The 16406-nt window shown below is 45.3% G+C and overlaps 1 protein-coding gene across 1 annotated transcript in view; it reads right to left on the reverse strand.

Annotated features, from left to right (window-relative positions):
• col14a1b (collagen, type XIV, alpha 1b) overlaps positions 1 to 16406 on the reverse strand; it is a 71586-nt gene that overhangs the window by 39804 nt on the left and 15376 nt on the right. The window contains exons 6-14 of the mRNA XM_029513480.1: positions 8161 to 8316; positions 7654 to 7773; positions 6843 to 7007; positions 6603 to 6764; positions 6226 to 6386; positions 5245 to 5371; positions 3682 to 3827; positions 1530 to 1659; positions 107 to 246 (exon numbers count right to left, since the gene is read on the reverse strand). Coding sequence (XP_029369340.1) covers positions 107 to 246; positions 1530 to 1659; positions 3682 to 3827; positions 5245 to 5371; positions 6226 to 6386; positions 6603 to 6764; positions 6843 to 7007; positions 7654 to 7773; positions 8161 to 8316 — 1307 coding nt within the window. The remainder of the gene's footprint in view (positions 1 to 106; positions 247 to 1529; positions 1660 to 3681; positions 3828 to 5244; positions 5372 to 6225; positions 6387 to 6602; positions 6765 to 6842; positions 7008 to 7653; positions 7774 to 8160; positions 8317 to 16406) is intronic.

Raw genomic sequence — 16406 nt, forward strand, 5'->3', positions numbered from 1 at the left:
GACTTTGAAGAGATTTAACCTGCAGAGTGACACATCTGTTGTCATCATTAACACAAAGGCAGTGAGCCCTGGGTGTAAGCTGTCTCTCTCTAAAAATGAAACTCACCTCGTTGGTCTGGACTCCGTTGGTCTTGACGTACATGATCCGATATCCTCTCACCTTCCTGGAGGCGGAGTCCCAGGTGAGGCGGGCGGAGCTGTGGTCCACGTCTGTGAAACGCAGGTTCCTCGCCGGCGTCAGCGGCACTGAAGTGAGGTCAAAGGGCAAACGTCGGTTCATGTCCCAGACCCCAACATTTTATATCCTCTGAGTTTGGTTCGGCTTGATTCTACACTGAGGAGGGGTAGAGCCCCGACTTTGATTCGAGAGCGGACAACGGCAGATTACATCACTCCACTTCCCCTGGGCGCCGCCTTCACTTCCTTCCTCTCCGTCTCTCACCTTTTTTTATTTGGCCGAGGAATCTCATTTACTCTGCAGCCCAGAAACTTTTCTGCTGAGAAACACTGATCTGTTTTCTTTGCAGGGGGGGGATCCTGATTCTACTGCCGTCGCCTCACCTCAATTATATCGAAGGTCAGCGTAAAGACAAAGCAGCAGAGAGGGAGGGAGGAGAGGCTACCGCTACGTTAGCTAGAGGTCGAGTCGGGGTCAGCACAGGATTCAGGAGGATGGGAAATTAAAAAGTTGAGATAGGCAAGTCCGCAAAGTTTCCACATTTCTTTATCTGCATGCTTCCTCCCTACATGAACAGAGCGTTCGCTCAGACTCAAATGAGGAGCAGAAAACTAGGTTTGTTTTTGAAAGAATGGATGAACAGAACGGCTCTCCAGCCGGATGGGTGGATGGAGGCAACGAGCCACCGCCTGAAAAGTTATTGTACCATGAAAAGCAATTTGAGCGAGACCTCGTCCGGCCCCTCCCCCGTTCTTTATCTGAAATGTACTTAAAGACATAAACACGACTGAAAGCCACAGGCCACAGACCTTAAAGCAGACTTCATAAAACCCTAATTAGTAAGCATGTTGGAGCTCTGGGGTGGAGGGTGGAGGCGGGGTCGCTCTCATTGAGGCTTTAAAAATTAAATTGAGGTGCAGAAAATAGCTGCGCAACAAGTCGCCCCGGATAAAGTTACGAAGCTACAAGCAAACGGACAGATGGCTCCCTGAACACGGTTCCTCGTCACCGCTTCATTTCAGATCTTCAGAAAAATTCTGAAAACATCAGAAAACGTGTGTCTGCAATTTCCCTTCAGATGTCCCGCAGTAAATGAAATAAGGCTCATAAAATCTGACAGCTGATTCATGGAGCTGAAATCCATCAACAGTTAATAAATGTCAGTTTCACGGTGACAGACGGAGTGCCGCTCTTCTGCTTCCAACTCTTTGCAGACACGAAATACTGAAAGTTCCTCCAATATTAAACTTGAATCAATCTCACATTAGCCCCGCCCCCTAACCCTTCCCCCGCTTTCTGCTCTAACTTCCTCTACAGACTCATCAGGCCAATGACCGACTGACGGACTCACATGTGGTCTGCTGGCTGGTCATCGGGTCGCTGGCCTCCTCGCCGTACATGGCGTAAACCGTCACCGTGTACTCGGTGTCTGGGGTCAATCCTTCAAGCTCCACCTCATTCACCGAGTCCGCCACCTTCACCTGCGCACACACACACACACACACACACACACACAGACATTACATCGGTATGTGCCTTCAGCAGAAAGATATCCGTGTCTCTTTATCTGTCAGATCATCAGCCTTGCTGCGTTTCTTCCTCCATCCGTCCACAGTCCCGCTCAGACAGGCCAGGTCAGCAGGTGGGACGGAGAAAATCACGTAACGGATCCCTTTGGCTTTTTTCTTCATATAGCACCTTCTCTTTGGGATACAGAAGTAAAACTAAAGTATGAATCTCTGACAGATCAGATCTGTAGCTGCTCTTCTGATGATTAACTCTGCTGCGCTTTCAGCTGCCAACATGAACTGTACCGTCGCTCACCTTCTGCCAATGACAAAACAGATGCTACCCAAAAAAAAAACAGCATAATGAAGCGCTGACAAATGTTTGTCCATCTGCTCTTCTCTGCTGCTCTGCTGCTCATCCAGTAAATAAATTGTTTTCATTTTGAAGCTCGAGAGAAATCAGCTGACAAATTTGGACGGCTGCAGACGTTTCTCCTTCTTATGCTTCATCATCTTCAAGGGCATCAATCAAACACCAAAAACAAGCCGCCGCCATCTTGTTTTGTTGGGGGGAGGGGTTCTTTTCCTCTAACATCATGTAAGATGTGAAACTCGAGACTGAAGACAAACTTTATGTTTCGTCAGGCAGCTTTTTGGAGGTTTTCTACAATTTGAAGACAGTTAAATAAAAGTCTGATCTAGCAGTGTTTAGATTTCCCCACAGCATCCGGAAGCAGGTTGATAAATGATGTAAAGATGGAAACACGCAGCGAACCGGCCTGATATGAGCTTCTCTGGGAAATCCGCCAAACAACTTAAAAAAAAAAATGGCTTTATCGTTCATTAAATCAAATCAGGACGAGGCTGCTCATGAATGTGTGTTAAAAATACACTTCACACCTTTGTGTGTCACATCTGTGTTTTCTCCGATTGACTTTTCCTTTGGGGACTTGATGGCGCTTCACCAAGTCAAACTGGGCCGAGCTGAACCAGACCGGATGGAGGCTCGGGCCCAGGCGAGTCCTCACGGATCTCGCCATGGGGAGCAGCCATGGGAGCAGCCATGGGAGCCAAGCTCCGACCGCTCCGCCTCAGAGCCAGGCTGATCCGCCACACTGGAAGGTTTCCATCCTGATACTTAATTCCTTCCGAAGTTGTTTTTATTGCAGTGTGCCTGGAGGGAAATGTGGCGGCAGGCGTAATGAGGTCCAATGGGAATGGGAGGGAAACCGGCGGCGCGTCCAGACTTTCATCGCACCATCCTCTACCTGCACTTCCTGCTGCTGGACTTTTGCAGCCCGATTGTGGTGCTTTTGTACTTGTTGACGCTCATTTGTGGCTGTTTGTTTCAACCTTTCTCTGCTTCATTAGCTCCCGTTTCTGTTTTTCTCTTTCGGAGTGGAGCTAAAGGTTGTTCAGGGGTTGTTCAGAGGTTGTTGACTGCGCTGCCGTGACAGGCTGATTTAAAACTTGGCCAGAAACAGTCATCTTGGCATCCACTGATTTTCTCCCCATTCTCCTTTCCATCCATCCTCTCTCTTCTGTCTTATCTCACTTCGTAAGCGTGAAAGAATAAAGGAGGATTGCTCTCTCACACAATCTGCTTTAAAAATAATAGAAACACCACATGAAAGTACATTTTTACTTTGAAGCAACTCCATTAAAATTACAAAGGCATCTATACGGGTCATTTTTACGAGGCTGGATGCCAATTAGCTGTCTGTGTCAGCTCTGACAGTCTCCATCTTTAAACAGAGTATTTCAAAGCAGCTCCAGGTGTTCGATGGATGGAGCTCCTGAAACAGAAGTATAAGAAGCTGTATTGAAGTCCATCCCTCCGTTTGTGAGCTAAAGCCTTGGTTTAATTTTATAACCACAAAAAAAAAAAAAAAAAAAAAACTAAATTGGAGAAGGTGGATCTGAACAGCTCCCTGAAAATCACACACACACACACACACACACACACACACACACACACACACACACACTCCTCACCTCCTTCTCGTCCGCCGGGTCTCCCTCGGTCAGCGGGGCGTAAAGGATCATGTAGCCAGAAGCCCCGACCGCCGTCCGCCAGCGCACCCTCATGGTGCTGTGGGTGATGTCGAACAACTCCAGGTCGTTGACCATGGGGAGGGCCACTGCAGGACGCACAGACACACAACGCCATCATGTGATTTCATCATTTTTTAGCCTTAACACAATGAAACCGGCTAACGATTAGCCTCCTCGCTCTGCTCTGGAGGTTTCTTCTACAACAAACATGTAAATGAATCAGACATATATTTGTGGAGACTTTTTTTCAACTTTAAAGGGATGAAAAAAAAAGTCATTTATAAATCTTAAATATTGGTCCATAACAACATCTTCACATTTGACAAACTGATGTCAGTGTTCCCCTTCTGTTTTCCATCCTGTTCTCCCTGGTCCAGTAGATAACAGCATCAGGCAGCCAAACCCCATTAACTTCAGGACAAGGTCAACCCGCAACGCTGCATTCATCCTCCGCCGACGGGGAGGAATTCCCCGTCATCCATCAACAAGCGGCGGCCGAGCTGAAAGAGGCCGGAGGAATCCTGCCGGGCTCGACGATTCAGCACGAGGCCTCAGGCAGCGTAACCAGAATTAGAGCGCTCACCGCAGACGTCCTTCAGAGGTGGAGGATCAGGACTCGGATGCATAATGGAGCACCTGTGCAGCTTTTGTGGACCAGATTCAGTCTTCTGTCAGACCGGGACACGACTCAGCTGCTCGATCTGGTCGTTTCACCGCCGTAACGAAGCGGCTGAGCCGACAAACATTGATTTTTCTTTGCCTCTGTTTGTTGATACCTCGGACAGATGGGCTGATATGTTTCAGCAATCTGCACTAAAAACTAAAGATCTGGAGAGAGTAGCAGGAAAGCTGTGAGATGAAAGAAAAGACAATCCTTACGGAGGTTGTTACAGGCTGTAATAAAAAGTCAAACCTGGGCCGTTGGCCTTCCTCCATTAATCCCCGTTGATATTTCCCGTGTGGGCGAACCAGACTGCAGCAGCAACACTCTTTTTCTCTGTCGTGTTCTAATTTTGTATTTCAGTTTTTAAAGCTTGGCTTGATAAAATCTGTCTGACGGAGCAGCATCCTGCTGTTGGCTGATTTGTGGCAAAATAACTGACTGCCTAATGAAGTCCGGTCCGGCTGTTCCAACTGGACGTCACAGTCCGATTTGTTGGTTTATTCTGTCAGTTATTTAGAGATCAGTCGCTTTGTTTTCTGTTCTTTAACAAACGCAGAAAAGCTAAAATGGTCGATATCAGTTTCTTATTCTCTGCTCATGTCCAACATTTGTGTTGCTCCTCTGGAAATGGCCGCTCAAGCTTAGTGACTCCATCTTTAATGTGCAGTGTATCATATTGAAATGAATAAATATTTAAGTAGACAAATTTATTCAATCACTGTAACTTTAATTCACTGTAAACAATCCGAACAGGGGCCCAAAATGATCTCGACTAAAACGAAAAGGTGACTGAGGCCGGTTGTGTGGATGTTTTGTATTTTAAATTTGACTGGACTTACGTGTGGTGGCGCTCCCTCTCAAGGCCTCGCTGGCTGAGCTGCGGTAGACAGCAAAGACGGCTACCTGGTACTCCGTCAGAGAGTTCAGGTAGTTCAGCTCCACGCTGTTTTCGGTGCCCTGGACCACCTGAAAGACGGATCACACCGGGTCTCAGTCCAGACAGCGTCAACCACAAACACCCCACAGGGCTGACTTTGCTGTTTTAATCCTTTTAGTCCCGTCAGCCGACGTCATGTTCATCACTGGGAGTCATTTCAGGAGCTTTCATGAGCTCAGACCTCACACTTGTACAGACAGCTGCACTTTAGATGTCAAAAAGCATGAAAAACATCCAAAAAAAGATGTTTATTTGACAAGTGAGTGTTTGGAAGGTTTGGAAAAGCACCACGTGTTGCTGTAGGCATCCAGCTCCTCTCCAAAGAGATTTAAATGGATTGGAACTAGATGAGATTAGCTTTGATGAAACCTCAGTGTTCCTCGTGGGGAAACTGGGCCATTCCAGCTGCGAGTTTTAATAAACATCAAAGAGAACCTGGATAAAAATTAGAGGGAACAGTATCAACATAAATAAAAACCCAGAGAATCAGCGTCTGTGCGCTTATGAGAGCAGCAGGATGAAATCAATCTGCTGCTCAGCTTCTCCAGAGCGCCGGAGGGGAACCTGAACACCTCACCACAGAACGACGGCACGCCGATTGTTTAGGAAGACATATTGTTGGGAAAATATTCAGCTGTCGAAAGAAACAAATTCATTTCCGGGATTTTGTACAAAAGTTCCGATTCGGCCGAAAACAATCAGCGTTGTGTCGAGGTTGTGTATGAAAGTGAAGTCACTGCATTTGGCAACTTTTCTTAAATGTCTCTTTTCCAAACACAGCAGGTGAGACGAGCGCCGCCGAACACGGATGTCGACAGTCAGGCACAAACAGCAAACTTTCGTTGTTGTGTGAAACCGGTTCGGGGCAGAATCCCGTCTGTACCTTTTCCTCTGGCTGCCCTCCGCTGGCGGGGTAATAGACCACACGGTATTTCTCCACCTGGCCCGGTGCGTGAGTCCACGTCACCCGGAAACTGCGAGCTGTGATTTCAGATGTCACCAGGTCGCGGGGAGGAGCTACAGCAGTGGGCGGGGCCGCGGGTTCTCCACCTGGAGACGGAGATTAGAGGCAGAAAGCACCTGCTGAAAGAACCCCGTTTAGTTTCTACTCTGACAAAACCTTCAGCTGCTATTTTAGAAACTCGTCTTTTTCCTGTAATGAAGCTGATGTCACTGCTGCATTATGTTAGACGGGGATGGTTTTTATTGCTCAGGGATCTCCTGAGCTCATAATTACAACCAACGGCACCACGGTCGAACCTTTGAGCTGCCTGTCAAGCTGCTCCACGCGGTCGCAGATGGTCTTGGTCAGGCCTTCCACGATGTCACTCATCACGCTGAAGTCGGCCACGTTGTAGACGTGAGTCTCCTCGGGAGGAGAGGCGATGGCCTTCAGCTCGTTCTCGTCGGCGTTTTTCACGCCTGCAGACAGACAGATGTTACATTAAAGGGATTCCTCCATGTTCTATAATAATACAGTGACGGTATCAGAGGGCATACCGATGGCAAACAGCTCTATCCCAGCGTTCCTCAGGCTCCGGGCCGGAGGAATGACATCATCCTGGGACTTCCCGTCGGTGATGAGGATTCCGATCTTGGGAACACCAGGTCTGGATCCAGACTCCGGTTTGAAGCTGTTCTCCAGGATGAAGGTCAGAGCCAACCCTGAACAGAAACAATCAGAACCAACAATCTGAAACATGTGGAGTCACGTCTCCACATCGGACACTCTGATTGGCTCCCGTTTTAAAAAGCAATAACTTTATAATCAACATTAATTCATCACACCTAATTAAAAACAACTAGAAGAAAAATAGACTGAAGAACTCGACTGAACTTGGTCGCTGACTATTTGTATGTTTTGTTGTGACTCAGACAGATTTTTCAAAGATGAATGATGAAAGATGGAAAACACATTTCTTAAAAAAAAGTTACATTTCAGAAGAAACTTCAGAAAACACAGTCTGATGTGCAGATGTGCAGAAGCCTGGAAGATAATTCATTACTTTTTATTTTCTGGTTCGTGTTTTGACGCCTTGTTTTATTCATTGGTTGAGGAATCTGACGCCGACTCGTAGCAGAAAATTAAGGCCACTTAAGAGACTTTTTAAAGATCACACAGTTTTGGGTCGACACGCAGCTGAACGAATGAAAGACTTTATGAGCTTGATGGGTATCAGCCACGTGGTCGAGGCTTTCTTTTGTCCAGCATCATCAGATGTCATCATCAAACTTGTGTTTTTTAGAGCGTGGATTTGGTGGGTGGCGGCCTGGGGCTGTTTTTGTGATAACGGGGGGAGGGGCGGCATACCTGTCAGAGTGTTTCCTCCTTTGTATGGCAGGTTCTTCACGGCATCGATCACAGAGTCTTTGGTGGTGTGAGCATTCAGGTGCCACTCGATCCGGGGGTCCCCACTGTACTGAGCCAGGCCTACACACACACACACACACACACACACACTCAATGGCTGCAAACTCAAATTCTGTTTCAAATTCTGTTTCATAAATCTGATTTCTTTTCTAACTTTGCCAAACTTTACAAAGAAGAAGAAATGGACGTGAAAACATCAGATTCAGTTGATCAGGAGGTGTTTCATTGGTCCCAGATTCATTTAGCCCAAAACATGAAACCAGAACCAGCTTCTGGGTCATGCGGTCCCAGTCTGAGGCTTGGAGGGAGGAAGGCCTTCTGCTTTTAACTTTATTTTGATAGAGCAGTTTGCATGGACGAGAAATGGGGAGTCGGAAGGTGTTTCTGTTTAAAGGCTCACACCTGAAGATGAAAACTACTTTATCTTTTTAAAATAAACCTCCTCACCGATCCGGGTCTTGTCGAACTCCACGCTGAAGGCTGAGACCAGGTTTTCCAGGAAGGTCCTGACCAGCCTGAAGTTGATGCGGCCAATGCTCCAGGATCCGTCCACCAGAATCACGATGTCAGCGATGGCTGGAGTTTTACAGGTGAAGCCTTCATCTGAAGACAGAAAGGAAAAAAAACTTGACTTCCTTTAAAAGCTACAGTTTGCAGAGAGCTTTCACACGATATCACATAAAAGCAACTCTATAAAAATGAGTCTCTAAAAGTGATTTAAAGAAGTTACTGCTCCAGCCTCGTCTCCTCCAACAGGTCAGTCTCCTCGGTGCAGAAAAGTTTCCCACCTCCTGGCATCAGTACTTTAAAGTTTAATATCAAAATGGACGCAAAGTGTGAAGCAGAAAGGAGGTGGACCTAAAACCTGCCATGTTTTTTTTTGGTTTTGCCTTCAGCAGCACATGACGGATTTGCGGCGGTAAAAGTAGGACACGTTGATGTGCCGCCTTGGTCCCAAACTATTACAAAGTGTTTCATTAATTCAAATTCAGCTCAACACAGTATAATTAAACCCTGGAGGAGCCAGGCACTTAGTTTTAGCAGATGAAGAATAACAGCCCACCGTGTTGTTTGTCTCAACAGTTTAGCGCCTGATAAAACGAACCGGACTCTAATGAGATGGCAGCACTTCCTCTGCAGTCCGCCACAAAGCGAGCCAAAGGCCGAGCCAATTAGGAAAGAACCAGATTTTATCAGCCAGTTATCTCTCACAAATTGATTCAGAGAACCCAAATAGAGAAAAAGGCACGAATACCGCAAGAAGTGTTATTAATTTACACTTTTAATTACAATTCGTACATTTGATATTTTCTGTGCAGTGAATTTTACTATGACCAAAGACTTTTTTTTATTTTTGGGGCAGTAAACACCTGAGAGTGTGTTTTCATAGAGCGTTCATCCTGCTGCTTTGTTGTTTTGACTGCTGACAGAAGTCTGAACTTTCTCCCATATCATAATTAACACAGAATTGTTCGAAGACCATGTAAATAAACCTTCAGAGACACACAGAGGTGGTTTTACTGTCGTCACATTTCGGATCTTAATAATGGTAACAGCCTCCTTCTACATTAGAAAGTCTGCTTCTATAATTTGAAACCAACTCCCGGCGTCTCAGCTGAAGTTAAAAACCTTTTCATGCGTATTATTTACTTTTATTAGAGAGCCAGTATTACAGAGACTGGCAGGAAATGAGGGGAGATAATTTATGACTATGTCAGAAAAAGAAAAGGTTCTCTGGCTGAAATTAAAAACGTAACACCATGATTAAAAAGAACCCTTCTTCAAAATCTGGCCAAAAGACTTCCCCTTCTTCCTTCAAAAGGTCCATACACTCTAAAGGTAGATTTTGAAGGTCCATGTTTTTGGTTCTTCTCATGGATATCAACCCTTCAAAATAAAATGCCAGAAAAGAATCAAATGTTGGATGTCTTATGGTTGAATTGTATGATGACAAATAACTGAGCTGCAGCCTTCTAGATCTTTGTTTGGTTTTGAAACAAAAGTCCAAGATGTATAAATCCAGAAACAGAAGAACTGAGGCGGAGTCAGATCTGAGCTTGACGTGCTGGCGGCACTTCCCTGAATAAATAAAGCTTCACGGAACAAAAACACAAACTCAGTCAGTCATGATGAGGAAAACCAAAGCATGCTCAGGAAAAAGAGCTTCATGTGCAGGAGGAACCGGCCGTCAGCCACCAGAATCCAAATCATCCAAATCTGCACCTGTGGGCACTCCATTTCTGATCCTGCAGATGTATTAGAGAATATTTCTCTCAGGTTGCAGCATGTTTCAACATCTCAAGATGTGTGTGTGTGTGTGTGTGTGTGTGTGTGTGTGTGTGTGTGTGTGTGCGAGGGCATTCTTCAGCAGTCATTTCATTCATCACTGACAGGAACTAAGAAGTGTATCACTCCTTACAAGTCTCTACAGTGTCGGAATTTAAACCTCCTCCTCAGCCTACCGGAGGAGTCTCAGCACCGCCATCCAATACGACTTTTAGTGGGCAGATGAAAGGCAGTGACACATAAGACGCACAATTACTTCACTCACTCTGGAAAGAATGAGCCTTGAGCCTGGCACTGCTCAGCACTCGGATGAGCAGACATTTAAAGCTCATTCTTGGGCTGTTGCTGCAAGTCTGCGTCAGCTAAATGGCACTAAAACATTGTAAAGTTAATGTGTGTGTGTGTGTTTGTGTTTCAGCACGTGGCTTGTGTTTCTTTTGGTAGGCAGTGAAACGGTGTTTTAGGGTTTTAGAGTCAAAGACTGGCACCTGGACAGATGGTGGAAAACGGAGGCTGCGGGGGGAGAAAGGCAGCGACAGATGCCGATTAAAGAGTGTAACTTCAGAGACGAGTCTGCTGTGAATACCAATGTTGTTACTTCCCGTTTGATTTACTAATCTTCCTCTCCGCCCTAAATGTCTATTATTTCTCTTTTCTGTTTGTTTTCCTTGTAAATCATCATCAGCTCCGCTGAGTGTTTACTTATTCATGCTACAACGGCAGCACAGTAAATCACAACCAAAGAAACAAACAACGAGAAGAATAAATGTTCTGATATGTCGATTATGGGAAGTGCGATGATCATTTCCTGCAGCGTCAATAACTTTAAATAACCAGAGGACGAGGAAAGAAGGCAGTTACATCTGTTTTTTGGAAAAAAAAAAAAAAAGGACACCAACGTGGTAAAAAATATAAAAAATATATATATATTGGTGAAAAATCAAAAGTATTCAGACTAAAATATACAAAAACTGGTGAGATGAAACTGAAAGGATGAAATTAGATTAAAGGAAAATGAAGGTGTGTTATTTATTAGCAGACCCCCCCCCACCCCCCCTCCAAGGCAAGTGTTCCCTCACAGGTCAAAGAGCCAAAATGGTGCAGGGCTGAGGTGCGTCCTAAGACAGCGAGGGTCAAGACCGTCAAACGGAGAGCGTGACCCCGGCAGGCCAAGTGTAAACAATATTCTAATGAGTCCTTTCTGTTTACTGACATTCTCATACATATTCATGATGTAAACACAGTTTGGGCCTCTGAGCCCGCCGATCGATTAATATGAGAATAAAAGAGGGAATGTTGCATCACCCAAATATTTCTGACTGCCTGATGTGAAATTATTAAAATTCAGTTCCTCTTTTCACAGACTCACAGCTCATCTATCTCAGTTTGAGATAAACAAGGCCAGTTATCAAAAGTTTGCTCATTTTCCGACGAAGGAAAGACGAAAGCAGCATCTGCATGTCCACATCCAGCCGCCGAGGCCGACTCGGGGCGACACCTGAGGCCCCCAGCGTGATAGATTCATCAACGCTCTGCTAATTTACAACCCGGGGGGCCAAAAGGTCGACTGCGTCCAATTCCACGGCTTCACTCGGAGGCCCCCACATTTCCCAACAACCTGTAACGTACAAATGATGACATGCATTGAAGAAGCAACGCAAACGCCACTTCCTGTGTGTGAGCTGGTGTTTCTGAACACAAGATGTGTTTGGTTCTTTTTACATAATATATAATTTCAGCTTCAGTATCTGCTCCAAGTATCTGCTTAATCAAGTTTTATTTTATTTCTTCGCTTCATGATTGACACTAAAAAAGGCATCTGCAGATTTCTGGTTTGGCGTTCATGCAGTTTTCTTGCTCTGGAACATTTTCAGGACTGAACACCTTCACAGAGAGAAAAAAGCCTCCTGACTGTTTGACAGTAATCCTGATTTTCTGCACAGACACACCGAGTCAGAGGACGACAGAAAACCACCTCGTTTCGCTCCACAACATGAAAGAGGAGCTGTTTGGGATGCAGAGGCAGATTCCTCTGATCTCCGGATTACATTTCTAATCTCACGTGTGTCTTTCCATCCAAAATCTCATCTCGATCATATTTCAGCCTGTTTGTTTTAAATGTGTTGGCGGAGACATGAAGCACAAACCTCCTTAGATTTCATCTCATGTAAAGATTTCACACACGTTTGGTTCACGATGCATTTAGTGTCCTTAAGGATGCCTGTGAAAATAAAGGTCACTAATAAATACTGAATCTATTGTCTGATGTGAATGTTCAAACGAATTGTTTGTGTGGAGCCGGCTGGCCTCCGCAGAGGAAAGCTGCAGCCGCTCTGCGGCAGAACGCAGAGACGATTTGAGCTCCTCATCAACGTCAGCATAAATCTACAGAAGGAGAAGAAGCTCGTGAATTACAGCTCCGCCTCTGCCGCGGCTCGGAAGCACGGAAGAAGAAATATGGCTCCTCTAAAGGAAGAAGAAGGCGGGGTGCTTTTCTTTGAAACCAAATTTATGGCCAGATTGGGGGGCCTGACGATTTAACACTTCATTAGGATGTAAAGCTAAACTTTCAACTGTCGATGTCTCTGAGGCATTCAGGGTGTTTTTGGTGCCGCTGATTAAAAACAGTCTGACTTGGTGCTAAATTATTAGCATGTAAACAGCTAACAGGGCAATAAGAACAAACTCGATGCTTCAAGTGAGAAAAAGTGCGATTTCTTAATCGAGTAAAAGATTTTTCACCACAAAGACGAAACCCCCAAACCTCAACCAGCAGACAGCAGGAAATAATGAAGAAACTAAAAGGAAATTAAAGAAAAGGAGGAAGACAACGATAAAAAACAGAAGACGAAGAGTGACTAAAGGCTGGGGGGTGGAAAGTTCATACTGAGAGCAACACAGTGTGTGTGTGTTGTTAACTTGCCAACAAAAACAGGAAATGAGACATTTCAAAGAAGTGACTCGAAAGAAAAGAATGAAGGAAGGAAGCAAAGAATGATAGCAGGAAGGAAATGAGACTCAATTCCTCAGACAACACAGAGTCTGTCGGAAAGAGGAAGAGGAGGAAGGAGGAGAGAGGAGACAAAGAAAGTGGGAAAGTAAAATAAAGGAGGAAGGAAAAACACAACACAACAAGGAGTCGACAAACATCCGACAACAACCAGCAGACCAGATGTGTCCCAGCAGGATTCACCCTTTTAGATTTAAACAAGTCGTCATCGTGTCTCTTTCCAATTTCTCTAAATCACCCCCCCCCCCAATGATTCAGCTGATGATTCATTGGCTCGTCATTCTTCTTTATTTGTGCAGCAGCAGATCGACGTCGCCGGCGGCGGCTGCTTGTAAATCACGTTGGAGGCTGAAGTGTCACATTTAACTGAATTCAGATTTTTCATCTTCAATCTGTCCAATCTGAAACTGATCAGCTCTGGATCAGTCCGACTCTCTGACTCCTTCTGCTCGTTTGTCCGTCCATTCTCATCCTCCATCTTTGATAGTGGGTGGGTGATGTCACAGCCAATCAGAGGCCTCGCTGTCAGAGTCTCTGGATCAGTCCTGTATGTTTCTGAGTTTATTGTGTTGACTGAAGCGATATTTTCAAGTCAAAGTTCTTATTAAATTCATCGGCCATGAAAGTGAAACAGAAAGCAGCATCACACAGATCTCTGTCTGACCAGAACAAACACACCAACCGTCCATTCACTTCACCGAAGAGCCGAGCGATCGGCGCTGTTTCTGCTTCATTTCATATTTTCCTTATAGCAGACAATAAACAACCGTCTGGGGAAACATCGCAGGAGCCATCTGGCATATCCTATAAACATAATGATAGTTTTTTATGCTGCTCATTTTGATATCCAGGCCTGCTCAACCTGTATGAATCTGCATACGTTTATGTATCTCCTGCCTGCCGCCAACATTTGGCCGCACAAGTAACAGAGCAAACGAATTCTGTTTCCTCTCATCGAGCATGCCACGCCACATTGTGTGTTCAGGAAATAAATAAAAGACCACCAAATCCCCATCAACTCGTCCAAGTATTGACATACGCAGCCGTGCATATCCACATCTTGACTGTCGCAGCAGTGCTGGAGCTGAAAAGTTTCACCAAGCTTGAACTGACCGAGTGAAGAGGAGAAGAAAACAGAAAGAATCCAAAAAAACATCCCGACTGAAGGTGAAACACAGCGAGATGCTTTTTGAAGGGTGATTTATAAACCGGTCACACGTGTTCTTCATTTTAACCTCCAACGTCTCATTTACATCAACACACTGGATGTATTTAGCTGCTGAAGCCACCTCATAACACGAGAAGCATTTACACAGCCCACTGAGTGCAATACCAATTTAGTGAGGCATGTAATGATACCTCAGAAGGTCCCTGACTCAAAGAGCTTGACTCCATATCAGAAAGACTAATATTACACACCGTCTCATATCTGCTTCTTCCCAACACATTTCAGGCTCAATCGAGAAAAGCTGCCAAATTCTGCTGATGGAAATGAACCAAATTCATGCAGCACGTCGTCCTGAAGGTGAGTAAAGGCTGGAAATCCTTTAAAGACTTCATAGCGCCACCTTCAGGTCATTTATGGTCTGCATTTGTGGCGCCACCTGGTGCGCCATAATGACCTGATCGTGTCTACCAAGTTTTATGATGATTGGATGAACAGTGTCTTCCAATAGCTAAGCCCCTCCCCTTTGCAAAGGCATTTTGGCTGATGTCGGCCATGTTTTTGTTCTTAAATACGCCGTGCGGGGGGGCGTGGCCTTTGAAAAACAGAATTTAAAGTCCTTGATTCTGGTTTGGTTCATCTCTTTTCTCCAGCTCATCAAACAACAACAACAACAACTAGAAGACTAAATGTGACAGCAGAGGAAGGCGGAGCAGCCGAGCAGATCTGGATCACAGCTGACCACATCAGGCGTTTGGAAGCAGCTTCCACATTCCCACATTCTGAGGTGATAAATCAACAAAGACGACACACCTCACTCTGCACATAGTTGTGGCGACATCAGAATTCACAGCGTTGATGTCGCACATTGAGTTATTTTTTTCTTCTCAAAACCACACACACACACACACACACACACACAGTGAGTCTCTTTGGAAATGAAATGAAAGGTCACAAGTTCAGGCTCTTGAACACGGACACCTTGACCGAGACACCAAGTGTCTCTTTTTTCTGTTATAATGAGATTTCACTTTTTTTAAACAGAAAGAAGAGCATAAAAACTTTTTCCAAACCAGCTGGATGGAACAGAAAATGTGAACAAGCTGCACTGGTCCGAAGAAACTGAAGGTTTCTCGATCTGTTTACAGTCTCAAGTTTCAAATCTTCAATACAACATAAATTAACCGTCCCCTCAGCCTTTATTTATATCCCTCCACAGGGCCGAGCCCATCTGATAAATATGGCCGACATGTCGAGACAGAAACCGTTCGTGCCTTCAGGTAATTTAGAGCCTCTGATTAACCTGGCAAACCTTGGAAGGACCTGGATTCAGAGTCCAGACGCAAAGTTTGGAGTTTACAGCGTGGATGAAACGTTCACCTCTAGCTCACCTCAAACGTTTATCAAGTACGCAGGAGATTCAGGAATGTAACACACACACACACACTTTGCACCGGTGAGCAGACTAAAGCAACAAGACGGTGATGTAACTCCAGCTGGATGGCTGAGCCGTTCTGTAGATTATCTGGATTCCAGTCAGGCAACGCAGCAGATCAACAACGTCCCTGCGATTTGATAGAGACATCCGTTTTCCCAAGCCGCCGTCGCCCCCCCAAAGCCTGCACATGAACCTCCCAGATTTAAGAACTGCTTTTAAATCACTGAGCTTTTGTTCACATGTTTATCTATGACGCACAAATACTCTGCATCCTAGAATAATCCATCAGTCAGGCCAAAACAACATCAACGCTGCCATGGCAACCGAGGTGTCTGTGTGTGTTCTATCAGAATAAAAGGCGCCCTGAATGACAGACAGTGAAGATCTTTAAAAGGTTTTCACTCAGCTCAGCTTCCTAAAACTCACATTTTTGCCACCGGCCTCTTCATTTGCGTAAAATACTGAAAGATGGCTCCTTTCGTATCTGAGTGAAATCGAGTCCCTGAAGACATCTCTGATTTTGGTTCAGTTTTAGAAGACGTCCTGTATCAGCAGTAAACACAGCAGATGCTGAAGTCTAACATCAAATAATGACCATCCTCCCAAAAACCCGGGGCCACTAATCCGTGATAAATAAATCTCGGTCGGATTCGGGAGCACGGGGCCGACCGGAGGACACGGCGAGTCTGATGGGCCAGATGAGTTACGATGTTTTCTGTCACATCCATCACACCCTGGGAGTCAGACGCCAGGAGAAATTTACAGGCAAATATTAGTCCAGCAAGACGAGGAGG

The sequence above is a fragment of the Echeneis naucrates genome, chromosome 11 (genome assembly GCF_900963305.1).
Source record: "Echeneis naucrates chromosome 11, fEcheNa1.1, whole genome shotgun sequence".
NCBI lineage: Eukaryota > Metazoa > Chordata > Actinopteri > Carangiformes > Echeneidae > Echeneis > Echeneis naucrates.